The sequence below is a fragment of the Pantherophis guttatus genome, chromosome 3 (genome assembly GCF_059756535.1).
Source record: "Pantherophis guttatus breed Tessera chromosome 3, ASM5975653v1, whole genome shotgun sequence".
NCBI lineage: Eukaryota > Metazoa > Chordata > Lepidosauria > Squamata > Colubridae > Pantherophis > Pantherophis guttatus.
Window position 1 is genome coordinate 23,970,543 of NC_142065.1, and position 27,931 is coordinate 23,998,473.

General features: G+C 36.9%; 1 protein-coding gene across 1 annotated transcript; it reads right to left on the reverse strand.

Annotated features, from left to right (window-relative positions):
• Nucleotides 1-65: 65 nt before the first annotated feature.
• Nucleotides 66-27,782, reverse strand: CSE1L (chromosome segregation 1 like). The gene is made up of 25 exons (XM_034413814.3): nucleotides 27,457-27,782; nucleotides 23,382-23,474; nucleotides 22,590-22,732; nucleotides 21,586-21,687; nucleotides 20,150-20,295; nucleotides 19,935-20,025; nucleotides 19,508-19,615; nucleotides 18,035-18,127; nucleotides 17,671-17,838; nucleotides 17,448-17,577; nucleotides 16,627-16,692; nucleotides 16,196-16,398; nucleotides 15,221-15,305; nucleotides 14,865-14,926; nucleotides 14,069-14,205; nucleotides 13,604-13,707; nucleotides 12,994-13,091; nucleotides 11,192-11,342; nucleotides 10,000-10,208; nucleotides 9,368-9,465; nucleotides 9,074-9,159; nucleotides 6,534-6,615; nucleotides 5,062-5,208; nucleotides 3,175-3,406; nucleotides 66-548 (listed from the first exon to the last, which is right to left on the reverse strand). Exons 2-25 carry the CDS (start codon nucleotides 23,464-23,466, stop codon nucleotides 459-461), a joined length of 2,916 nt encoding a protein of 971 aa, XP_034269705.1. The 5' UTR covers nucleotides 23,467-23,474; nucleotides 27,457-27,782; the 3' UTR covers nucleotides 66-458.
• Between the last annotated feature and the right edge of the window lie 149 nt (nucleotides 27,783-27,931).

Below are 27,931 nucleotides of genomic sequence, written 5' to 3' on the forward strand. Positions count from 1 at the left end.
GTAAAGCAAGTTGAAGTGTGGTTATGGCATGGTACTGAGTTACACATACACTACTAGACAAATACTTTTTAAACAAGAACTTATTTATTCACAATTTAGATAAATTTTAGAAGACACAAAAGAAATACAAATGACAAACTGGAAAAAAGAATATGTGACAACATGAGTGTGCAGCCAGTATTCTGTATATTTTAAAATGTTATCCAATCACAGCATATGTGAAATTGCAATCAATCCCAAATTATAAACTTCTAACACTATTCCCTTTGAAAACAAACAGGGAAAAGGAAAATCACTTCCTCCTTATGAACACATTCAGCTTCTGCATCAAGCAATAATTCTGTGATGTATTTCTGAAATAGCAACTCGTTTCATTTTGTCCGAGCTTTGTTTAGAAGGCAGTCAATATTAGTGCTCTTTGATGTAACTCTGAAATTCTGCCACTCAGATTAAAAATGTCAGAGCAATGTTACACTTGCAGCTTGTAAATATCCTTGAAGAAACTGCAAAGCTTCAGCGTTCAGGCTGGTACTTAGCATTGACGGAACCTTAAAAGACATAAGCAATATATATTTGAAATGCATTTAAATTACAAGTTTAAAACAAAAATCTATTATTCCAAGTAAGCATCCTAGGTTCCATCAATCCCCAAGTATTTATTTGTCTCTACCCTGTGAATTATATGGCCATACTATGTTATATTTTGCCAAGTGTCAGGGCAGTAATGAGCTGTCCAGGCAACTGATTCTGTTGGATACAGATACAATGACCACACCAATGACTAAAGAGATTTCAAGATGTATATATTATATATTTATGTATTAATAACTCAAGCAAACATTTAAAAGTGTAACATAACAAGAATACATACCAAGCTAGATAGCTCAGTCTCTTACAAGCTGCAATAATGATAGCAGAAATACAGTACCCAATGCTAGGTTCTGTGCAGAACTTCCCAGTTTAAATGCCTAGGATATTATTAAAACCTGGCACCATGACCAAGAGACATATGACTTTGGTATGGGAACTGAAAGTCTGAGACCTTCAAAAATGATAAAAGCTTTGCAGCTCTGTGAAGATTCTCCCTGCCCCCCTCGCCATTTCCTCTTGTTTATAGCAAGGGTGAAAAACAAGCAGATTAGTTGGAGATGAGCTCTAAACTTTTATATAGCTAGTCCTTGATTTACAGCAGTTTGTTTAGCGACCATTTGAAGTTAAAACAGCACTGAAAAAGTGACTTTTCATTTTTAAGAGTCGAGATGCCACAGTGATTAGAATGCAGTACTGCAGGCTACTTCTGCTGCCTGCCTGCTGCCTACAATTTGGCAGTACGAATCTCACCAGGCTCAAGGTTGACTCAGCCCTCCATCCTTCTGAGGTGGGTAAAATGAAGACCCAGATTGTTGGGGACAATATGCTGACTCTGTAAAACCGCTTAGAGAGGGCTGTAAAGCACTGTGAAGCCATATATAAGACTAGGTGCTGTTGCTATTTTTCACATTTATGACCACTGCAGCATCCCTGTAGTCGTGATCATAATTTGGACACTTGGTAAGTGACTCATATTTATGATGGTTGCAGTGTTGTGGGGGGGTGGGGAATCATGTTATCACTTCTGACAAACAAAATAAGGGGGTAGCCAGATTCAATAACCATATCACTAACTTAACAACTGCAGTGATTCACTTAACAACTGTGGCAAGAAAGGTAGTAAAATGGGGCAAAATTCACTTAACAAATGTCTCACTTAGCAACAGAAATGTTGGGCTCAATTATAGTCGTAAGTTGAGAACTTTTCTAAATATGAAGAAATCAAAATATGTCACTAAACTCCTTGAAATACCCTGGTCTTCAGCATTGCCACAAGTTATTGTATCAAAGAGTTGTATTTCATATAGAGTTGCCTCCAGCAAGATGGACAGTATGTAAGTGTAATAATAAAAAATATTTATAGGAAGGCTGTTCATATGGATGCTTTACTTCAATGAGCATCCATTCCAGTGCTGAGATCTAAATTTCTTTCCTACCGGTTCTGTGGGCGTGGCTTGGGGGTGTTTCATGTGACTGGGTAGGCGTGGCTATGTAACCATGTGACTGAGGGATCAAAAGACAGAAACTCACTAAGAATGTCCTGCTGGAGCAGGGTTTGACTAGATGACCTCCAGGTCCCTTCCAGCCCTGGATTATCCTCTGAAGCTGCGTCTAGTGCCAGGTTTGTAGTCCTTCCTCTCCTTTTTCCCTCCCTTCTTTCTCTCTCTCTTCTTCTCTCTTTCAAAAACGGACCCCACCCCGTTTTTGGCTTACACCCCCCCATTTTTTGCCTACAACCCCCCCACCCCGCCCCCCGATTTTCGGCCTAGCAGGCTTCAGGGAAGCCTGGGAGCAAAAACAGACACACACCCCCCGTAAAAAAAAAAGGTTCCGATGATCGTGCACCACAGCCATCAGAACCTTTTTTTAACCTTTTAAAAGCATTCTTTTACGACCAGCTTGGGCAAATAGGTAGTAAAAAAATGCTTTAAAAAGGTTCAAAAAAGGCTCTGACAATCACAGAGCCATGCAATTGTCAGAGCCTTTTTTTTACTTTTAAAAGCAGGATGTAACGACACCCAGGCGGGTGGGCGGAGCCTCGCGCCGCCATCGCTACTGGTTCTTCAAACAAAGTGCCACAATCGCTACCGGATCGCCTGATCCGGTCCGAACCAGGAGCATTTCACCCCTGATCCATTCAAAATTGCTTTGCAAAATAACATGACATTGTGCTTCAAAATAACATGACATGTGATTTTGCTTGTCCTATTTAGCAACAGCTCCTCAATGTCCTTTGGCATTTGTGGCAGCCAGATTTTTTTTTTGCTTATGTGTTGTCGCTATTCAGAAGCCTTCCAACTTCTAATTGGAATTTGAAACTGTCAGATGTTTCCGAACTGAATAATGTGAGAACAAAGCTATATTAAGGAAATTACCCTTGCAACACAATGGCATCCTAAGTTTTATCACTTTTGCAAATTCTGAGGAAGTAAGTCAAGATGGCTCTCACATATGCAAGGAACAATTTTATAATTTTGGCCTCAGCATTTTCGAGGAGAGATTAGAAAATGTAAAATACAGGTAGTCTTCCATTAACAACCATTCAATGAGCTCTATACACATTCCCACATTAAAGTAACTTACTCTGCCTGGACATGCAGTAGATAATTTATGAAGAGACTGTGCAAGATGAATTTTGGGATTATTCACAATTTGGCCAACTGGATCATGCTCCTTTTTCCCAGCAAAGGCAAGCTGAGAAAATGCAGTCTGGTATCCTGGAGTATCTTCTATATCAATGAAGTGTTCCTCATCAGGAAGGGTGTCATCTTCAGGCAATTCAAAAAGGCCAATAAGGGCCTGAAGGAGGGGTGTCCTGAAAAACCAGAAGATGCCTTTCATCAAATTGCTTGTTAGAAGAGATTCATTTATCATAGCTAGAGAAGGGATTAACAATGATACAACTATGGCAGTTAAAAATTTAGAAAAGTATCTTTAAAAACTCTACCTAACAGCCTATCTCTCTAAAGATGCTCAAATAATACACATACACATCTATCTATCTATCTATCTATCTATCTATCTATCTATCTATCTATCTATCTATCTATCTATCTATCTATCTATCCTATCTCAAATTTATTCATGTAATTCAAGTCTCTTTTTAAATTTCATTAAAATATAAATTCTATTTTTTCTTCTTCCATTCAATTGTGTCTAAGGCAAGACTAGAACTAGAAAAAAACTCAGTCTTTTGGTTAATAGCCAGATGCCTTAACCACCACTCTCCATTTCTATCTTAGTAATGTTAAATATCATTTGAAGCTATGGCTGAGAATGGAGTGTTCTGTAAAGTGACGGCACCTCAGTTCAGCTTTGCTTACACTATTTACTCCTACTGAAGATTTCATTACTTTTGACTGTCTGACTGTAGACTATAATTGTGTAGTTTCCCTTTATTAACACTAGGCTGGATCCACAGAAAAGTAAAACCTTTTATGCAATCAATTTTCTGACTCCTCCCCTCCCCTCCCCCCAATACCTGAGAGATACTTTTGAATCTGATACAACAGGACACAACGGACTGGGAAATGAATGAGGCTCCAATTGTGAAAATGAAAGCTTTCTATTCATTCAATGTATTATTCAATCCAAATTACTTACTTAGATTCATTTTCTCACCTGAGCAATTAATCATTTTACTACTTCTCAATTATGGAATGTGCATTCAACATTTGCAAGGATCACTCGTTTCTTCTATGGCATCATTGTGGCCGCTCTCCCCTTCTTTCATGGCCTCTTTGGAATCTGAGTTCTTATCCTTTCTGATACTCTTCCAGATCTTTCTGGCAAGCTGCCACAAGTCCCCTATAAAATTGGCAATGCTGCCAGATCAGGTGCAGGTATTGGGGCTATTGGGAGGTGGAGGTTGTGCCAAATTTTGCATTTGTTGCACCAATGGGAGTATAATGGCTGACATATTGTGCCTTTTGGTTACCATACCACCCTGGCAACATAGAACAGTGTCCAGTGTTGCTTGATCTGCTGCTGCTGCAGTCTGTCATTCAGATGCCATCTTGAAAATGTTTGAGTGAGTTCAGAAGATTAATGTCAGGGATGAAAAATCAGGTGTACATGTAATTTATTGCTAGTCATGCCTATGCACAAGAACCTTCTCAATTAACGGTTAACACCTGCTTGCAGTTACATAAGGGTCAATTAAATTCAAGGAGAGTTGGACTTCACTTGTGTTTGCTTAGGGATTCTAGGCTGATCCTTCTTTTAACTCCACCCCCAGGTTCTGCCTCTTCTTCTCGTACAGTTGAGTCTCTTTCAGAAAACTAATGGGATTTTTGATTTGGCTATGTTTAAAGGCTTTGGTAAATATAGTTAGTGATGTTGCCATGCGGGAAAAGGAATAGCTGTATAATCCTTGCTACCTTAGCAGCAGATTCTAAATTAAACACAGTATTATTTTTGGATGCAGAATTAATGACCAAGGTTAATTATCAAGGCAGTGACTGTACCTACCACAACTTTGTGTACTCTGTGTCCATCATTGGAGGACATTCTGTGAGTATTTTTGTGATGCCAACTGCGCAGATTTTCTTTTCTACTTGCCCAGATACTTTCTGTATTTCTGGTATTATGATTTTTTCCAAAACCATTCCAAACATCCTATTAAATGCAAAAGAAATAAATGTATTTTTATTTTAGTAAGTACCTAGAGTAAATCAAAACCCAACTATATTACATTTTAAACAAATTCATCAGCTGTCAACCCATTTCATTTATTCTTCAATAAGTGAAGTATGTTACTTCCCACTCAATTTTAAAAGGGCTCATCATAAATATATCTCCCAAAATCTTCAGCTATTTGAATACATAGAACAGATTATTTTTTATCTTTTGCTTCTTTGCTAAAAAATAGTTAACTTCATTCACATTTCAATATACCCAGAACTATCTATATTTTCCCAATGTTCTAACTAACTTTCATCATGAATAGAAAAAATACGGAATTTATCTATTCATCCCATTTCTATATCACTCACCTCACCAAAGTTAAGCATGTCACGGACTCAAACATCCAAAGTGTCAATAAGAATTTCTGACTAAGCAGAAATTTTAGCCAATATCAGAATGATAGTTCTGTTAAGTTGTACATTTTACCATGTTAGAAAAGCTAAAAGCCTCAGTGAAACTGGTATAACTTCTTTTTGCTCAATAACTGGTAGTTTACAGGTAAAAGTGGTTTTGTTATGAGCTTTTTTTATTCTATCCCTTCTCTACAAACATTTTTTGTTTGTAGATACTTTTTGTACATTTAACTCTTAACAGACTAATGCCTTCTCAATGATTCTGGCCGAAACTGAGGACATTTTAGGGATGCCAAATTAGGGATCAAGTTTAACCCTTATTCCAGTGATATAGCCAGATGTACATATTTTTCTTCCATTTTATTACTTCACTCTTATGTGTGGAAAAAGAAAAACCTGCACACAGGAATACAGATCCGGCAAAGAAAAATCTTGGCCCTCAGCTCCATTATAGATGTATGTTTTAATGTAAGCATTTTTGAAAAGTGTTCACAAAGTTGCACCATTTCATCCCCACAATTCACTTGAAATACAAATCTTCATAAAAAGTGCTTTTAACAAAGTGAAAAATATTTTTTATGATTTTTTTCTTTTCTTCTGTTTGACAATGTGTTTCCATCACTCTTATCTTTGTTTTTGCTTATTTTTTCTTTATTAATTAAAAAGCAATAAAATAAATAAATAAAATAATATAAAATAAATAAATAATATAAATCTTCCACACACATTTCCTTATTAAGGAGTAAATATCTGACAGTAATAACAAACAGGGATAGGCAATCTGGATGCATCTTCTGTGAAATTATATTATCAAATTACTGGCATTAACATTTATATTTAGCCCTAAGAATACAATAGTTAGAAATCTTCAGTATAAAATAATTTGTATTTTTAAAAACATACTTTGGTTGTATGCTGTCAAATATTTCTTGAAGCGCTATTGCTCCATATTTTATGCAGTACAAGTTGATAAAGACTAAGAAACCTATATTAAAAAAGAAAAGAATTAAAAGTTGTAAAAGACAGGACTAACAGTATGAGCATTTGGTACAATCTCTTTTATAAGCAGAGTTATCTTGGACAAATTAAGATTATGACAAAGTGTTACATGAGGATAAGGGAGAAAATCCTGGTTTTATATAATTATATCCCAACATCTGATGCAAGTATATAAGTCACAGATTCTATGTCATGGTGTGTGTTTCATCATTTCACTCCCAATGTTCCTGGCTTTTAGGATTCTCCTTAAAAACAATTCTTCAAACCCTTTTTTACTTGCCACAATTTTTAAACTTTACATGGAATAATATGCTACTCTGAAATCCCAATACAGTACTATGGCCCATGCTACTTTCATCATTTTGTCTGAAATGGTATAGGGCTTCCTGCCTGAAGGGGGGGTTGGACTAGAAGACCTCCAAGGTCCCTTCCAACTCTGTTATTCTGTCATCTCAGAAATCAAACTGAAAGTGAAGTAAAAAAAAACATGTTAATTGTTATGAAGCCATCCTCAAGATGATTTGGAAGGCAGGGCGGAGGATTTTGGACAATACCTGTATGACAAAATCGCTCAGATCCGGGGGGATTTGGACTCTGACTGGGTAGATCAGGGCAGAGTGATGAGGAATAGTCTTGAGAATGTTATCTGGGAGGAGTTTGACGCTGTGACTCCCGATGATGTGGACAGGATTTTGGGGAGACTTAGTGCGGCCACATGTTTACTGGACCCGTGTCCCTCCTGGTTGGTACTGGCTTCCCGGGAGGTTACACAAGGCTGGCTCCAGGGTGTTATCAACGCTTCGCTGAGTGAGGGCCACTTCCCCGCTGCCTTGAAAGAGGCGGTGGTGAGGCCTCTCCTCAAGAAGCCGTCCCTGGATCCGGCAATATTGGCCAACTACCGTCCTGTCTCCAACCTTCGCTTCATGGCAAAGGTTGTGGAGAGTGTGGTCGCGCGACAGTTCCCACAATTCCTGGAGGAAACATCTTATCTAGATCCGTTCCAGTCAGGTTTCAGGTCTGGGCACAGCACGGAAACGGCATTGGTCGCGTTGGTTGATGATCTCTGGAGGGCTCGGGACAGGGGTTGCTCCTCTGTTCTGGTCCTGTTAGATCTCTCAGCGGCTTTTGATACCATCGACCATGGTATCATGCTGCACCGGCTGGAAGAGTTGGGGGTGGGAGGCACCGTGTTGCGGTAGTTCTCCTCCTTTCTCTCCGACCGGTCGCAGTTTGTGTTGGCAGGGGGGCAGAGGTCGACCTCGAGGCCTCTCATCTGTGGAATGCCACAGGGATCGGTCCTCTCGCCCCTTCTGTTCAACATTTATGTAAAGCCGCTGGGCGAGATCATCCGTGGCTTCGGGGTGAGATACCACCAGTACGCTGATGACACCCAGCTGTACATCTCCACCCCAGGCCACCCCAATGATGCCCTTGAAGTGATGTCCCAGTGCCTGGAGGCTGTGCGGATCTGGATGGGGAGGAACAGGCTCAAGCTCAACCCTTCCAAGACTGAGTGGCTGTGGTTCCCGGCATCCCGATATAGTCAGTTGATTCCATCACTGACTATTGGGGGCGAGTCTTTGGCCCCCCAGAAAGGGCTCGCAATCTGGGAGTCCTCCTGGATATGCAGCTGTCCTTGGAGGAACATCTGACAGCTGTAACCAGGGGGACCTTTTGTCAGGTTCGCCTGATTCGCCAGTTGCGGCCCTTTCTTGATCGGGATTCCCTGTGCACAGTCACTCATGCCCTCGGCACCTCTCGCCTTGACTACTGCAACGCTCTCTACATGGGGCTCCCCTTGAAGAGCACCCGGAGGCTCCAACTGGTCCAGAATGCAGCAGCGCGGGTAGTGATGGGAGCAGCATGGCGCTCCCATGTAACACCGCTCCTGCGCGAGCTGCACTGGCTCCCAGTGGTCTTCTGAGTGCGCTTCAAGGTGCTGGTTATCACCTTTAAAGCGCTCCATGGCATCGGGCCTAGCTATCTTCGAGACCGCCTGCTGCTACCGACGACCTCCCATCATCCCGTGCGCTCCCACAGAGAGGGCCTCCTCAGGGTGCCATCAGCCAATCAATGTAGGCTGGTGACCCCCAGGGGGAGGGCCTTCTCTGTGGGGGCACCTACCCATTGGAATCAGTTGCCCCCAGAGATAAGGAGAATCCAAGACCTTAGTGCCTTCCGCCGTGCCCTTAAAACCCACTTTTTCCAGCAAGCCGGGCTGGCTTAAGAAGAAATTTTAAATGTTTTAATTGGTTTGTATTTTTAATTTTGGGCCAAATTTATATATATTTTAATTGTTTTTTAATATTTGTATTTTATGTTTTTTAATTCTGGCTGTACACCGCCCTGAGTCCTCAGGGAGAAGGGCGGTATATAAATTTAAAATAAAATAAAAAAATAAAATAAATTTCCCAAACCATAAAGGCCATTTATATAGAACTTACTTTTGATAAACTTCGTTGTTTTGGAATTTTGAAGTCTTTGGAAAAGCAAAATGTAAATTTGCTTCCTGTACTGATCAATGGATTCACTAAAAAAATAAAAAAAAACACAGCAATCTGATTATTCATTTAGAATAATCACAGCAATCTGATTATTCATTTAGAATAATCAGAATAATAGAAATAGATCATTATTCAATGATCCATTTAGTGCATCATTGTAGACATTGTTTCAATAATGCCAATATAATCATTCACACCCATTACAAAAATCAGGTTGTGGATGTCCATACTTACGGGGGCATATGTTCTATAATGCTATTCAGAAGGTAGAACCCCTGATGGTCATTAAGTTTAGAAGCAATAAGTTTCTGGAATACTCCTAGTAATCCAGGCTATAAATTAAAATAGAAAGCAAAACAATCTTGGTTACTGGCAATTGAAAGCACAATGAAGGAGCCATTTAACTACAAAATTGTATCCAATTCAAATTTTGCATCAGAGGTTGCTCAAGTACAATAATCAAAGACTCCTGAAGTTTACTTCCTTAACTCTGGCATAACAAAGCTAAAAATTAGAGCATGCTCAGTATTATCAGCTGTGGGTTCAACAGCATTTATTTAATCAACTTTGTACAATGTCATTATGACAACATTCATGATGGCTTATAATATACAAAATACAATAAAATATATTTTCAATATAAAATGAAAAAAAAAATAGTTTTGACCCAAACAGAATACATGGCATCAGATCTCAAACCAGAAAAGATCGGTCTTTAGCCTAAAGACAGGCAGGACTTATAACCACTATTCCAGGCTCAATTACAGTTGTAATGAATGTACTGTCAGACAGTAACTCTTCCACCCCACCCCACCCCCAATACATAGAAATCTAAAAATATCATTCTCATTTGAGTTTATACGTACAATTTTGTCAGCTGCAGCACTTGCTATTGTATTGGCTCCTCTCTCCAAATAGGCCTGAAGAAGTCTCACCAGAGGAGGTATGTTTCCTGACCTTTCCCACAAGACCGGCTGAAGCAGATGTGGAAATAAGGCCATATAGGATGATGGGATATCATTTTTATGCATCTCCAGCAACAGAGACATCACTTGAAATACGTATGGAATGAATTCTGATAAGAAGAGGAAATAGTTAATAGCCTGGACTAGTGATTGGGAGATTATATTCACACACACAGTAATGCCAGAAAGTAATCTCATGCTACAAAATTTCTGTAGCATTTTAAGAAGCTGCCTTGTACAGAGACACTGCAGGTCCATCCAGTTTGTCTTCTATGGATGTCATGATACTAGAAAATTTGAAGTCCCAACAGTTTGAGCCAACCTGGTTTATGATGTGGGATATAGATATTTAACAGCATCTATAGCTGTGATGGCGAACCTATGGCACACATGCCAGAGGTGACATGCAGAGCTCTCTCTGTGCGCATGCGCACCGTCGCCAGCTGCTCTTCTGGTGTGTCAGCTGATCTTCGTGCATACCGGAACCCCAGAAACCCGAAGACCAGCTGGCTGATGCGCATGCACGTGCACGTGCTGGCCACCTGGTCTTCGGGTTTCCGGGGCTCCGGTGCGCATGCACATTCCGGTTTGGGCATCACTGTTCACTGTTCGCCATCACTGATCTAAAGGATTAGAGGCTGACTAGCTCAGGTTACATCATGGGCAAAAAAAATATGCTTTCTCAGATCACTAGTCCAATGATCATCTGTTGTTGCTGATATCCAATTAAGATGAATTTTAAGTAAAAGACTTTATGATATATTACAGAGAGATGGAACAGCTATGGAAAGGAAATCCATTTTTGAATAAAGATTTGACTTAAGAAAATGCCATTTCCTTTCTACAAAGCTCATACATAGCCCTGATACATTCCACAAGACTCACATGTGAGTCTGAACACCCACAGTACATCCCTGAGTTCAGCTACATGCCAAGCCTGAATAAAAGATGGGCTATAAATCATAGTAAATACAACTATGTTTTGTTCAACTCTTTCTGACAATATAAAGACAAAAAGGTCTGGATATAGATAGATTAAAAATAAATCATTTAAAATGAGCAGTCCATTGGTTCATTAACAGCTTATTTATACCTTGCACATCATTCTGTAGAATCTCAGTGAATACCATAAATAGAGCATCTTCAAAGCTTCCAACAGCTGCGGGGTTTGCTCTGCAAGTTATCCGTATCGACAAGCAGATTGATTCAAACATATAATGGTTAAAGTGAGGCTTGCTTGGATTCTAAAACCAAGATATGAACAGAACAAAATACATAAAATAAAAATGGGAAAATGTCTACCACTGTGTATGATGCCATCATGACTACACAGACTATGAGAATTTTACTCAAACTGCAACAGTTACCACTGATATACCCCATTATAAATATATTAATGGCTTCAGGTGGCAATATTTAGTTCGTATCTGACTAGAATTCCCATGATTCATCAGAGAAAAGTATCAATATGGTCTTCGATTACTGAGGTATTTTATATTAGAGGCCTCCAACCTCAGGCCATGGCCTATTCGGAACCGGGTCCCGTGAGTGGTGGGCCAACGTGCGTGCACAGCTCGATTTGCCCGAGCAGCAGCTGGGTGTGCATGCACATACATGTGCAGCTCAATTTACACAAGTTGAGCTATGCACACATACACACCAGCCCAGCACTCGCAGGGCCCGCTTCCCCTCTCATACAGAATCTTCTACGCCCTACAATTGTTAAAATTTATTCTTTCAGAAAATCATATGGAGTAAAGAGCTAAAGGAGCAGCCACTTTTGGCCATTTCTATTGCTTATACTTAAAAAAAATAAATTTTTGTAATATAAACCATAATACATTTTAAAACTTTTACTTGGAACTGAAATAAAAAGAAACAAAGCTGCTGGATCTAATCTGGGTCGGTCACTGGGACCAGAGGTTTTATTTTCTGAGCTTTCGGACTTGTCCTGGAGCTCATTGTCAGGGAACTTCTCTGTGTGAAGAGAAGTTCTCCCTCTGTGAGAAGTTCCCTGAGGATGGGCTCCAACACAAGTCCGAAAGATCGGAAGATAAAACATCTGGTCCCAGTGACTGACCCAGATTGGATCCTGCAACATTATCCTGGGACATGTATATTCACCTTCACTTGTGAGACAAAATTTCATAAAATGACCAAGATCCCAATAAGCAGACGTTCTACTCATCCAGTAGGGTTTTTTAAAAATTGTTTCACCTTTTGAACAACAGGATCTCCTCCCTAACTTTTCTGGAAATTTGTTTGCCCATTTATAAAACAGAAAAGGTGGGTGTACAAAATGTCTATCTTCACAGCTACTCTCTGTCACAGCACAAGAACTGAAACTCATTATTTTGGATCAAATAACGCTTTTTAAGTGATGGTATTAACTGAAGGCTTCCTACACTTGAGCAAACTTTTTTTTTTTTTTTGCTAAGAGCTGTACATTGTTAAGGGAGCAATTGTTAGAACGGAAAATTCACTTAATGTTAGCCTAAGATAAATTAAATAATTAGAACAATTGTATATATTAAAAATTCCATAACATTAAGAAATATTACAGATCTAATATAGGAAAATACACCTTTCTTTTTACTATTATACTGTCCCTATTGGGGGGGGGATCCCCCTATATTGTTTTAAAATTTCTTCATGTCATCTTTCTCCTCCGCCTATTATCTTATAGCAACCCTAAATACTTTTATTATTTTAGCAGATTTTCAGATTCTAGCAAATCTGAATATCTTCCTTCTTTCTATAGAAAGACAATCTAAAATGTAGCTGTTACTTTAACTGGTCATGAGGGATACGAAAATGTATGGCAATTCATCTAATCATTTTGATAAAATAGAAAAAGCAACAGGCGGTACAAGTAGAAATATATTTCTTCCTTACCTTACTAACAGCAAGTAATTTCTCTGTAAGTTGAGTGATTAGTGAAGGGATATATGGAATTATGGCTTCCTGAAGAAGAGAAAAACTCCGCATGATAGCTGAAAATTCAGAAACTTATATTAAAATGAAGGCAGAAATAACTGCAATTTTTTGTAACCTAAATTTATAAACTGCATAAAAATGCTTACATCATGTCAACTGCATCAAGATAAACTGAACATCATTTTTGATAAGTTTCAAATAAGCATATAATTTAAGTTTTAGAGAAAAATTATTTAGCCTGGAAGTTGCAGTTTTTGTGCTTGTTTCCACTCTGAGGAAATGATAAACATGATAATCCTATGTTATCAAGATACTCACTACATTTTGGAGGACATCAACTTGGAGGAATCATTATCTCTAGCATGCCTCCAAATATCAACAGCAGGAAAACAATAAAAGGAGAGGGCTATTTTTTTTCCATTTCCTGCTTGCAAACATCTGAGTACTATTCATTATCGAATGAAACAAAAATCTAGACCAAAATGGGTTGTGGCCTGACTCAGCAGTATATTTGTAAGTTTTTGAATTTTACACTTATTCTACCATTTCATTTCTTATAGGCTCCTACCTTTCATAATGTACTCATTTTCAGATGACCCTGGAAGTGTCAGAGCTTTGAAAAGATTTGTTAGCAGCATTTCAACACACGGAACCATCTCTGAAGCTGAAATTCTGTAGAAGATGATAATATTTTAATATCCCTAGTAGTCTTTTGATTACTTATCAATACCCTGAGGAGACAGATATTCTGACTTTCTCTTAAAAGAGAGAAAGCAGGAAGCACTAGACAATGGACAAAACTGCAAGAAACAGAAAATCATGCTATGTTTATATCCCTCTAAAACTGAAGTTCAATCAAGTTTTAGTTTAAGAAATGTAAAAATTAGCAATAAATATTAATGTGGATAATTTTAGAAAATAGGATTCTAAAGACCGAGAATGTTAAAAATCAAGGTTTTTTCCCAACCTCAGCAATAAGAAAGCAAGAAATCCATGTTTTGTATAGTACATTTATAACCAGTCTAAAACTTACAGTGTGGTGTTGTTAACTCCTTTCATTGTAAATAATCTTTCAAGAGCATGGGCTGCGTATGTATGAACTACAATACTTTCTGCTTGAAGGTAATTGATTAGGAGAGGAATAGACACCAAGAGCTGTTCTTTAGGTACCTACAAAATAAAATACATACAGATAAAGTATTTTAGAAACAATACCAACTCATCTGATAGAAGTACAAGTGAAATATTTCATTGTTCGACACTAAAAATTTGTCTTATTTTAAAAATGTGCACAGAATACTTTAGTTTTAGTCACAACTGTATGAAGCTTTTTTAATTTATATAAAGAATTAGAGTCATGAATGAAGTAAAAGTATATTTAGATGGTCTAATTATTAAAAAAACCATATGGAAAAAAATACAATCAGCAAGACTCTTAAAGACATTCCGCATTTCAGATTCTATATGTTTTTCCAAAGTTCAACTCAACATTCAGAAGATTAGAAATGTCAAATATTGGCAAGACTGAAATACCCCATGTTTAAACAGTGGTTCTTTTTGTTTTGACTACTGCTTTTGTCTTCCTGGGTTTAGCCTTTATAATATACAAGAAAACAGGGGCTCTGAGACCTACTATACTGAAGATAAGGATCTTTAAGAATTAAGGGAGCAGTGTCCTATTTAAATGAAGATCAAGCACTTCCTGTATATTGGCTTCCATGAGTTCCCAAGTTATATCACAAGAATGATGGATTTTAAGATTGATAAAGCAATAGAATCATTGGGAGGTGGCAGCATATAAAGCTAATGAATACTTTAAAAAAACTTACTTGGTTTCTGAAAATCATGATGTATTTGATGCCATCAGCTTTAAGCACTGGAAATTCATTTACTGTAAAATTAAATATTTTCTATAAATAAATACACATACACAGACATATATATTAGAATCTTACTTTTCAGCATAGTCCCCAACTTGCAGAAGAAGCAAGATTTCCACTAATATTAATAACAAGAGTTATTTGGTAAATTAAGCAAATAACAATTTTATGATGTACTCTTCAGTCACTTGTTGAGATGGGTGGCTACAGAAATCAATGCAATGCAATACAATGCACAGCTCCAACATTATATCCAGGTTAGTTAAGGGATATTGAAGATATTTTGTATAAAATGTTAAACTTACCATTAGGAGACTTTAAATCTGGTAGAATATGATTCATAAAAAATTCTGTCAAATTCACTAGTTCATTGGCTTGGGTTATCCCATGCTATAGAGGGAAGCAGGAAATCACTTTTTAAAAGTCTGTATTAATTAATTTATAATTTAATTTAAATATGAATTGCTGAAATATGCTGTGAATGGTTCCTAGCAGTTTCTGTAAGTTATCTGTCTTATTGTTCTGGTTCAAAGTTTAAACTATAAAACAGAAACAACCCTCTAGTCTAAACGAAATATTATACTTGTGCCAGCATAAAGTACATTAGGCATGGTACTTTAGCAATATATTCTGGGTTTCAGAAGAAACCCTGCAAATAGTAGGCCCACTTAATTCAATTTATTCACAAGTGAATGAACACTGAGATTTTAAAAGATCTGCATGACCATGACAAATTTTACTGTAGAAATCTTCTGTTATCTCTCCAATGAATGAAGTGATCAATCTGACTCTACTGCTGAAAAGAAATGAAATCAACTGAAAACCAGGAATATATCTGTCTCCATTTCACCAAAGTTTTATTCATTCCAGCTCTACAAGACAATGCTTTTATTCAGGACCTATCATTACTATATGTTTCACCTTACATTTTTCCAGCACAGTCCATTTTGCTGAACCGGAAACAGTGTTATTCAGATCCCAACAATGGTTAATAAGTATCTTCTTTGCTGAGCACTGGGGAATAGCTACCTCAGGCTGGGCGGAAGGTAATCTGAGCAATGTCCATATAGACAATCTCTAAGACTAAGTATTCCATGATGTCTGACTTTTAGACTTAAAAGATTGCAAGTAACATATACCACGGGGCTAACGCCTTTAAGAAGTGTGCTAAAGGTTAAAAGAGAGCAACATGACGGAAATAAAAAAAGGAACTGATATTATCTTTCCCATAAGGATCCAAATATTATTATATCCTTTAATTTTTAATCAAAACCAAGTACCTTTTGTGTCTGAGCTTTTGATGCCAAAGATGTTACAAGGTAAATAGCAGCATCCTTATGCTTCCAATTGATAGATGGATTTTTTGCATATTCTTGTAGCATAGAATTAACATAACCGGAAAAGATCCCCGTTACAGGTCCTTCAAAAAACTTGCACAATCCTCTTACTAGATCACAGGCCGCTCTGCGTCTGGTGTCAATATCTATACCAGAAAAAGATAAAGATCAAATGCATGGCAGGTTATACTTAAAACAGCATCACTGTCTCTTGATTTGGATACATGCTTTTAATATTACTGAATAACATTTATCACACTGTGAAGATTAAATAAGGATGGGCTGACAACAACAAAAAAGGGAACACACACACACGCACACACACACTGTATATTTATCCACTGCTACTGTTTATCCACTATCAAAACAATTACCTGATCCTTCCAAATCTCTTCTAATATATTCTTCAGAATTATCTTCAAAAGCTTCTTCATCAGCAGCTAGGTGACATAACATTGTAAAGATTAAATACTTGGTTAAAACTAATTTGTTTTTAATAGTACATATTCCTGATAATAATTTGTTCTATCAACCGAATAGAATAGAATAGAATAGAATAGAATAGAATAGAATAGAATAGAATAGAATAGAATAGAATAGAATAGAATAGAATAGAATAGAATTCTTTATTGACCAAGTGTGATTGGACAAACAAGGAATTTGTCTTTGGTGCATGTGCTCTCAGTGTACATAAAAAGACAAGATAAACTCATCAAGAATCACAAGGAACAGCACCCAGTGACAGCCACATGCATGATTTGTGAAGTAATTTTGTATAATCACTAGATATAGAAAAAACCAAACTTATACACCATTCAAATGAAACCATAAAAAAGCTAAGAAGGAAACAAAATATCCAGAATGAATCTTCTCCAGCAGTCAATAGTTAGATAAGCAGGGATTAACAATGACAAAAAAATCAAGCAGAAAATACTATAATGACAGAACTATTAAGGAGAAAACCACACCACTATTGGGAGGACAAACTACTGTATATAAACAGGAAGCAAACCCTAAGATCACTTCCATTGATGATATTATCTAGGTTGGCAATGAACAAACAAACAAGCTCAGGAAGCACCAAGGACCCCACAATTTGTTTAATAATGCTTTATCTTTTGAGGTAAAGTGATGGAAGTCATTTGGTTGTACAGAATTTAATTTGGTTGTATAGAAATATCAAAAATAAATGTACCTCTAAATTCCATGTTGGGAACAATAACTTTTTCACAAATACTTGTCAGTGTATTCTGATCCTCAAACAGGTGCTTGTAATGGGGTCTCTCACAAACGGAAGCCAGGAACTGGATTGCATTACTTACCAGCTACAAGAAAAAGACATCAACAAAAATTATTTGAAAAAGTACCACAATATTTACTTCAAGCATGGTGAAAGAAAGCCAGGCACTTAAGCTTACCAGATCGTACTTAACTTCTTGACCAGTTGTAACCAATAAATTCCAAATTGCAGTAACAAAACGAGGCAAGTAAGGCTGAAATTCTTCATCATATTTTTGTGCATACAGAGCAGCATTATCACAAATTTGGGATTTCAAAAGTTCTAGGAGTCCAGCTTCCTCTTCATCCTAGCATCACCAACAAAAATAATCATCAATCACTTCCCTCCTTAACTTATTTTATTCACATTTCAATGTGCCTTATCACATGAAAGATCCATATAAATTTTGCTACCAATTAACATATAGTTGTAATACTATTTTTACTACTGAGTATGAATATCATTTCAGAGAAACTTAAGAAAATGTTTATCATGTTACTTACATCTGTTTGTAAGAGTTTATTATCCAATGTTAAAAGATTATGGAAGTTCATCATCCAAGTTTCCATGTTATCTTCAAAAAATTCAGGAAGGTCCTACAGAGTGAAGATATAAGTTCTTGTTTTTAATCATTTTTATGATAAATAATTTATGGCAGGACCTGCTCAAAGAAAAGCTTTTAAAACAGAGTTATAAAAAGGGAATTTACGAAATCCAAATTATATTTTTTACACTTATTCTAATCTTTTCATTTCTTGATTAGTATAACTGACTCAACTTTTTTGAAACAATGAACATATGAAAACATATCATTAGAAATTTAAGAAAATGTTTGTGATGATGGAGAGGATGCTAGTACAGTCACAAAGTAGCTGTCAAGCATTGTAGAAAAACAGTGATTTACCAGAAAGTGAAACAAAGGAGCTGCATTCTGGTATCCTATCTAATCATTCAGGACACTTATTAACTTCCAGTTTCACTTAGTAAATGTTAACACATATAAATACAGTGGTATCTCGGTATTCATCGTTAATAGTTCTGGGAGGCAAGTACGAAAAGAGCACTAAAAATGACGAGCACCAAACAAACCATGTGACCCATGTTTCAGCTGGAAGGGATAGGAAGTCAGTTGATGACAAGTACTAGCTTGTGCATTGAGTAACAAACAAACAACAAGCACGGGAACAAAAGTTTTGTGTCAAAATGTGTGGAGTTTTGCATAGAATTTGACAAATTTTAAAGCAGTTGAGTACCGAGGTATAACTGTACAGCACTAGGCTATTGTTATTTTTTTATGCCTTGTTATTTTTTTTAATGTGATAAGACATTTTTGGTGAAATTCAAGGTTTCTCAGAAATGCAAATTGAATGGTTGTATATTGTTTTCTTTCATGATTATCAGTTCCAGTACAGAATGAATCAGAAATGTATTTTAACAAATCATTTTTGTTCAAAAGATACTCCCTCACTTAAGGGCAGTGAGCATGAAATTATGCAAACTCAGAAAATAGTAGCCTTTGTCTTGACGTCATTATTGATGAATAGATGAATAGTCCATCTACTATTTCTAAATTTGATACCCTGACTGTTAACATCCATTATAATTCTTCTCTTTGCTCTTCATACATAAATTTTGATCATGCTTGTTCTTACTGAAATGAACTGAAGCAGAAACTAAATGTAAATATGTATAATATTAAAAGATGATATACACACTATTTTTCATCTGAATAAGAAAGACTTTGTCCATGTAATTTATATAGCCAGCATTTACCTTTATTCAGATTGTTTTAAAACATTTCATTATCTCAAAAACCAATGAAGACTTTTTAAAATTACCAAAATCACCAAAATATTTCATCAACTGTAGCTGCTTGAATTCTATGCCAATATGGGTGGACCAATATTATTAATTATAATATAATATATAATATACTATAATATAAAATATATAAATAAAATATAAAGGTGGCTTACTTGAAAATTTAAACTGTAGAATAACTTAGCAATAAGAATCAAAGAGGAGAACAGAACTTTCAAAGCACTGGCATCGTTTGCATGAGTACTGCAAAGTTCAATGGTGGCCTAGAAAAGGAAAGATAAATAATAACTTTAAACAATGTTTTTGCTTCCTTTCTATTAAAATGAAAAAGTAAGATATTTAAAAAAGAAGCAAAGCAATCACAGGCACTGCCATCAAAAGTCTGAATATTAACAGTGCTACTTTAAAAAAAAGTAATGATTTCAATATCAGTAGTTTTTTTAATCTTAATTTTCCTAGGAAGTTAACCTTCAAAGTAGTAATGTGGAAATCACAACCTCACGGTACTCAGCGTATGCTTAAACTGTGCTCTGAAGATGAAAGTGTTTTTGTGGAGATTCAAATGTCAAAACAAAACTGTACCTTAAAGAGATTTGTCAAGGGTAGTGCAAATGCATCAAGGACAAGTTTGATCTCTGTCCACAGTTCGTTTGATTTAAACTCATGACGGTACCTAACAAAGAAAGGAAAATTCAAGTTAGTAAACTACACTCAAAGTCAATCAGAACCCAATTACTGCACAACAGAGCAATTTTACTTGCAAATAAGAACAGGAGAGTCAGAGCCGTGTCTCATACCTTTTGAATAGAGAGTGTGCGGTACGAAGAACTCCGTTAATAACATGGAAGTCACCACTCTGAAAGCGATTTACCATTTCTGTTAGCAGGTCAGGCCATTTCTGAGGAAAGTCTTCTCTACCGATTATGCTAATAGCATCACTTAACTACAAAAAGAGAATAAATAAAGGGATAAATAGCTGCTTTAACTAAATGGAATACAGAATTTTTTTTTTTGAATAAAGGACCCAATTACACACTCTATTGTTTTCACTCTTATTGAAAACATTAAACATGTCTCTACCTCTCTTTTTCTTCAGATCTTGGCCATGACATCAGGCTGCAGAAGAGACACCCAGCACACACTGCTGGAGGAAGCTGAAGTGTGAAGAGCTCATCTGTCTGCCTTTCAAAAAGCTGTTAAAGCAGCTGATTCTTCCCCTAGATATTGGGTCAGTGGGTTTTGGAGCCTATCTTAAGTGACTATCATTGATTGTTTGAACTGCCTCAAGCACAAAATGTTTTCTTATGTTGTATTATATTTCATTGTTACAATTATTTATTTAAAAAATGTTATGGCACATTGACTAATGTGTCAAGTAGGTGGCCATATAAATATGTATATTTATATCAACTGCGCACATATTTATTATTTTAACTAAAACAATACCCTTGTCAGACCTGGAAGCCATTTTTACTATACAAAGCTAGGGAATGATACTACATATGGAAATTAAAAACAAAAACATTCTTGGATTAAAAAATGGTGGAATTTTCATACAATGTCTTAATATTACCCGATTCTAAACTTGTCTTATAAATCTTTATTCTGCAGTGACATATGTTTAATATTACATGACATCTTTAACACTGAGGCCAATAATTTGTTAATACTGAGTGGAGAAAAACACAACAAACGTGGAATGACAATGCAGATTCTATTTTATCCCCAATGAGAAATATTTGGTGAGGAAGTTGTTACATTTAAGAAAGAGCCACTGAGTACTCTTGCCTTATTTTAATTTTATTTTGTAAATTAGCATGCTACTTTGATAATCATGCACTGAATAGAAATAAATGTACTTTCAAAATTATTAAAACTGTCATTGTAATATAATCAGCATCTTTTTTCTCAATGGCTTTCTAGGCCTAAGCCATATGACACTTATTGATTTGCGGCTTTAGAGTATTAGTCATTATCAACTATCCATAGCATGCTTCAAACAGGTTAGATGAGCCAATGTTATCATTAATTTTAAGTACAATAGACACACACTACCAATTTTTACATTTGACTTAAATATATTTAATACATATATGATTGCTCTTAAATATTCTTGGTCTTTACATACTTGAACTAGATGTCCTTTGATATCTCTAGTATTCTTTAAAATCCTTATGTAACAATCAATCTCCCTGCAAAATAATAGACATAATTTCACTTTTAGTTACCTTACCTGTTTCTGAATTTGTTCTGGGCTGCTAAGCATCAGGTGTACGATGTTGGCTTTAATAGCTATCCGGTCAGATTCACATATTTTGTCTGGTTCATCTTCAATCTGCAAACAAAGTATTAATTAATCTAAGGCCATGCCTTTTCTAGATATTGCTAAGTTGTTTGTTTCATAAGGAGGATAAATAGGAAACAAATACTATCTCTATATTAATCCCTAATTAATTAATCATCTTGTCAGGATAGATTGATATAATTTTGAATTAATATTAGTTGCTGCAAAATCTGAAACGGTTATAAAATTAAAGTTCAATCAACTTTAAGTTCAAAGTTCAAAGGATTATATTCAAATCCTATTATATTCAAAACAAAGTTGCAAATCTCTGGTCCACATTCCTCATCTACTGGCGGGTTCTCTACTTTCTTGAAAACTTAAAATTGTAAGACTGAAACTATTAGTCCTTTCTAATAGTTTCATTCTAGTTAGTTTTCCCCTTTCTAAAGGGGGAAAAGGGCTAGACCAGAGGTGTCAAACTCACGTTCTCATGGCAGCGTCACATGACGTATCAGGACTCTCCCTCCCTTTGCTAAAATGGGTGTGGGTGTGGTCAGTGCGTGATGTATCCTGCCCACAGGCTGGGAGTTTGATAGCTCTAGGCTAGACAATTTATTTTTGCCATTTATGCTTGTGCTACCTGCTAAGTGAAGACTTCTGCATTAGCCATAGGACCTGGGAACTCAAGCAAATTTTGAATGCATGATCATATAATCAATTTGAGTGTGGATATCGATGGATGTATAAGGGAGATATTTATATAGTTATTGTTCTCAGATGCAGGTATAAAACTGATTCTACTTTCAATAGTATGCAGCACAAAACCTACTGGATTTCCTACAAGTCCTTTACAGAATCCCAACAACCAATATGGGATATAATAAACATATGTTTAACATATTAATATCTAATATTTAACATATAATAAAATTTCATTAATTAAAAATACGTACAATTCTCCAGTTTCTTTTAATATAATTCTTGAATGTGACAGAAGCACAAACTTTTATGACATTATCTTGTGATTTTTCCAATAGTGTTAAGAGCAACAATGGATAATTCTGACTTCCTTCAACAGATTCAAGAAATTTTTCCGCTGTAAGAAAAATATAAATATAGTTTATAATTTTATTACTGACAAACTCCTATTATTTAATATCAAAAAGAAATAAAAAGACTGGGTAAGGATAATAAACTGAAATCAATATTTTTATACTGACTGTACAGTTGTCATCCTTTTACTATTAAATGTTTCCAAATGTACAATAGCTGCTAAGCACAGAACAGGATGGTGTTCTTAGATTTTATACTCCAAATATTGTATTTTGAAAAGACATCTCTTATGGACTACTTTCTTATAGTGCTCGAAATCACTGAATAGGAATAAAATAGATTCACTTCCATCACTGTACTAGTGTTTTTTAACAGTATACAGAAGTACAATGAAGTGTCTTCATATATAAAGAAGTTATATGCCTTTGAAGAAATTATATCCATATAATAGTTTAAAACATCTGAATAAAATTATGAGTAAGAAATAAAAGTGATACAGATTGTGAGAGTTTATTATAGGGGATGTACTGAAGCAGAGGACAGTGCCTTTCTGAACTCAATGAACTCAATTTTTCAAGAAGTAATGTGAGAATTCAACTACTCAGCTAATATTGTGCTCTAAACTACCATAGGCTGCCATTTAATGCAGTTTCAAGTTTTTTATTCACAATTTAAATTTTTAAATGGTTTACCAGGACGCCTTATGGCAGGATCAGGATCTAGCGTCTTCTTTAAGTATTCTGTTAAAGTCTGCAAATTGGCATCACTCAGCTCCATAACCAAACCTAAAAGTTAACAAAATAGTGTTCCGTAACTGTTAATGCTATATATTAAGAAAAATAAGGACCTACCTTATTCTCAACAAAACGAACACTACAATATGTATTATTTAAAAAATATCATTTTGGCAACAGAGCGCACATTGATGGAACTTCAAATCAGTCTTCTTTTTGCCCTCAATTAGGATTAATCCCATTGTTAAACTGACAAATGTCCTGTCAATAAAAACACACTTATACACATAATCATTGTATGGTCTCCTAGCCAATAGTAAACGCAACCTATAATTGTGAATAAAAACATACACAAAATAGTATAATAGATTTCTTGACATGTAAATTATAATTTTCATGATCTGATATCATGTGGACTAAGATTTCAGTAATATCCAATATTATAGACCAGACTTCAGGTTCTTGATGCTCTCGTTATCCCATTGTTTCTATTAATTGTGCCTCATATCTGCTTGGAAAATGTTCCCAATTCTTTGGAAGAAATATTAAAAGTGCACATTGTGGTGAAATTAAAAGTACATAAGCAAAAACCTTGCTTAACCTAATTCAATCTTGCCCATATTGGATTGGAAAGTAAGATCTCAAAATAGTATACAATTTAATAAGTCTAGTAGATGATGATCGTCTTTATTCTGAAACTGATATAAAATACAGTAGCAAAAAACTCTAACAGATTCTATTATTATACCCTATAATAAAGGTGTACCTGAAATCCCTGCTGTTCCTATTTCCTGACCTTGCTTATCCTGAAGGAATGAGATTCATCATGACCTTATTGAAATTGTTTCATTTCAAACACACAGATTGGTTGTGTTTTCAGTTCAAGCTGTTTCAAGTTTTTCAAGGTACGGAAAACTATATTGAATCACACTTAAGCTGTATTTTTAAAACCAAGTTCCAGTTCCTATCTATTTATTCTTTATTGCATTATGTTATCTATTTCTGACTAGAACTAAAGGTTGGAAGTAAGCATTTGGGCTATCCTTCCCAGACCTCCAGCCTGGGAAGTCAAGCTAAAGACAAAGATAAATGCCTCTCTAGAATCTGCTTGAACATGGAAGAAAAATCTACCATCTTTCCAGTTAATTGCCCTGTGAAGAAGCTGGAATCTGCCTTTTTGCAATTTAGATCTATTATTTAGGGCTGCAATGATACAAAACAGGACTTGACCTTCGATATGGCATCTTTTCACATATTTGAAGAGTGCTATGGCATCTTTACAGGAGTCTTTTTTCAAAGCTAAAGATACTTAGTTCCTTCTGAACATTTTTAACCCTCTAATGATATCTGTGTTTTTTTTTATTTGATTTATATACTGCCCTACTCCCGAAGGACTCAGGGCGGTGAACAGCTATACAGTAAAAATACATAGATACAAAATTTAAAAACAAAGTAAAATCGAATTAAACAATTTGGCCCAGACAAATTAATCTGTTGATCTTCTTGTAACCTGTTTTCAGTTTCTTTGTTGACAAACTGTTTATAGGACTTTAAGTGAGATCTGAGGATGCAGAAAGAATAAAGTAGTTACTTCTCAAGGTTTAAAAAATATATGTTGATGTAGTGTAAAATTATCCTTGCCTTTCTTTGCAGCTTTTACTCTACTGGGCTCATATTCAATTTGCAACCAACTATTATTGTACCTGTTATATTTATTGTAACATTAAGCTATTTCTCCAACCTATTAATATTATTTTGCATTTTTATTTCTTCTTGTTAACTACACAAATGTGTGCATCTGCAAATTTGCTAAATATTTCTTCCATCTCTGCATTTAACTCATTAAAATGGTCAGAAGATTAGAGGATCCAGGACAGATTCTTGTGCCATTCCACTTAATCCCTCTCCCCAATTTGACCATGGACCATTATTAAGAATTATTGGCCTAGTTACAAGCGATCTGTTTACCTAAATATAATGTCACCCAACTTATACTTAACTCATTGTTAGTTAAACTTGTCATGGAATACTCCAAGGAAATGCTGTTGACATATCTTAACTTCCACAAAATATCACCTCAGAAAGATGCCCAATCAAAAACATGACAAAAGATTTTGCAAAATCCATGTTCATTTTAATTATTACATTGTTTTAAAGAAACAGGATTTTTATAGACTCATACTTGAAACTATTTTAACATTCTGTTCCATAATCTTTGTTATGACAGGTTTTGGCCATGATCAACTTTAAAGAACAGCTTTATTTTTTTTTAAAAAAAATATGACCTTCCCCTTAGGTATAACTTGACAATACCTTGAATCTTTGGTTGATAGCTATTTAATATCTCAATTCGGAATCGCTGCATTTTAATGTATTATTTTAACATTAATTTTTAAAAGCAATCTTTATATGGTATATGCCTGTGATGGCGAACCTATGGCACACATGCCACAGGTGTCACGCAGCGCCCTCTCTGTGGGCACGTGAGCCGTCACCCCAGTTCAGCTCGCCCGTGCATGTGTGCTCCTCCCGCTGGCCAGTTGGTCATTGGGTCTCACCATGCATGTGTGGAGCACGTGTGGGTGGGCGTGCATGCATGCATGAGGGGTGGAGCGCATGCGCAGGGGCCACACTCGCATTGCATCATGGGAGTTCGGCTGCACATTCGCACACCCACGTGCTTTGGGCACTTGGTCTGGAAAATGTTAGCCATCACTGATATATACCATGCTGTTACTATTAACCAGACTTTTTCTCATTATTAAGCACACAGTTCTTGATCTTTTTACAAAGGAGGAATATATAAATCAACTTAAGCTTATGCATAAAATATCCCCCTATTTTAACACATTATCAGCGATGGGCCTATTTATTGTTCTTGAAAGCTAATTGTAATTCCTCTATAGTTCAGCACCCTTCCCCAAAGTGGACCAATTCATTTAAACCTTGGTAGAGACACTAGGGAAGCAGGAGCAAAAACAATAAAAAAATGAACATGTATAAATGAAATTAGTAAACTATGTTTCAACTAGAAGGAAGGGATACCATTCAGAATAGCTGGGGGTCATCATCCCCCCCTTCTGAAAAATGGGCTTGGAGGAGGAGAGAAAAGGGGAAAGAGGGGAAAGAATGTTACATCAATAAACCAAGTATCCCAACCATCTTTTGCAAATAAGCTGCAATGTTGCTATAAGGTAGATAAAAGCTTATTTTCAAGTAGCCATTCATACATATGGAATAAATTGCAGCTGATTTAAATCTTCCCTTTACCAAGTGGCTAGAAGAATTATTTCCGCCCCAAATACTGTTTGAGGGAACAAATCCAAATCCAGTAAATGCTGTTGCAAAGAAAACGTTAGCCAAGAGCTTTAATCCTCCATATTAGCACCAAACAAAATAGCTTCTGCCCAGTGCAGGGTATTTTCTTCTTCAATGTCTGCATCAGCATTTTGCTGTTTTTTTACCCGAGAAGAAGCCCACAGAGCATCTTTCTTTTTGGGGGGGGGGAGGGAAAACAAAAAAAAAGAAGGCTGGCATCCTTCTACGTTGCTGCCTCAGGAAATGGAGAAAAAAAAACCCCACCACAGATCCCTTAACGGGACGGGAAACCTCCCCCGCCCTTGAAAGTCCTGCCCCATCTCCAACGGGTTGAGGCGAGAGGAAAGGCTCGGCGATAAAAGGGGGGGAAACGGAGAGAGAGAGAGAGACAGTGATCGTGCTGCTCGGTTCACGCTATCTCGTTTCCAGAAAGAGTGACAGGCGAGGCTAGCCAATCAACAGGCTGCTTTTGCCGCGAGCGAGGCTCAGGAGCCAACGAGGGCACGCGTAGGCAAAAGGAGGCAGGCCAAGAGAGACGCCGCAGGTTCAGAGGCACCTCCCTCTGCTGGGCCATGGGCCCGCACTCGCGACCATCTCCCCAGACTCCTAGGCTTGCCTCGGTCGCCCCTCCTCTCCGCGGCTTTCTCTTCCGGAGCCTGAGAGGCCCAGCCACACGCCAAAGGACGACGGATCGCGCTTAACGGCTCGGCCTTACCTGACGGGTCCCCTGACAGTGCGATCGAGCAGCAATTCCTCCTAGGGCTCAGCTTCACATTCAAACCTCGATGAGGCGGCGCGGCGGCAGCGGCGGCGGCGACGTGGTGACGGCACCACGCAAGAGGCGGGGCCAGCTTCCCCCGTCCTCCCGGCGCTGCCAATCCACAAGAGAATCTTCCAAACCGGCAACCAATCACGGGCGGGTTAGTTCTGAATCCAGATTGACCAAGAGCTCTTCAGTGCAGGGACGTCCCAGAAGGGCTTTGCGGGGTGGCGAAGACTGAGGGGAATATTTCGAGGTCCCCAAAGGCACAGGAAACTGGCGTTTCCTCCCCCGCCGGGCGAGCCTTCAGTCATGTGACCGTTGTGGGGTGGGTGTGAGTTACACGCCGGTCCATAAATTGGCAACCACGCTTTAGCATGACTTTTGGGAACCCAGCCCTTTTGGCTGGCTTAGAGTTTGTTAGACCAGG

Excerpts from the sequence above, each read along its gene's own strand:
- CSE1L (XM_034413814.3), bottom strand. The coding sequence starts at position 23,466 with ATGGAGCTGAGTGATGCCAATTTGCAGACTTTAACAGAATACTTAAAG. Across the intron at positions 20,026-20,149 it reads GCACACTCTCTATTCAAAAG|GTACCGTCATGAGTTTAAAT; the intron begins GTATGAGACACG and ends TTTCTTTGTTAG. Across the intron at positions 5,209-6,533 it reads TTTGACAGCATACAACCAAA|GATGTTTGGAATGGTTTTGG; the intron begins GTATGTTTTTAA and ends TGCATTTAATAG.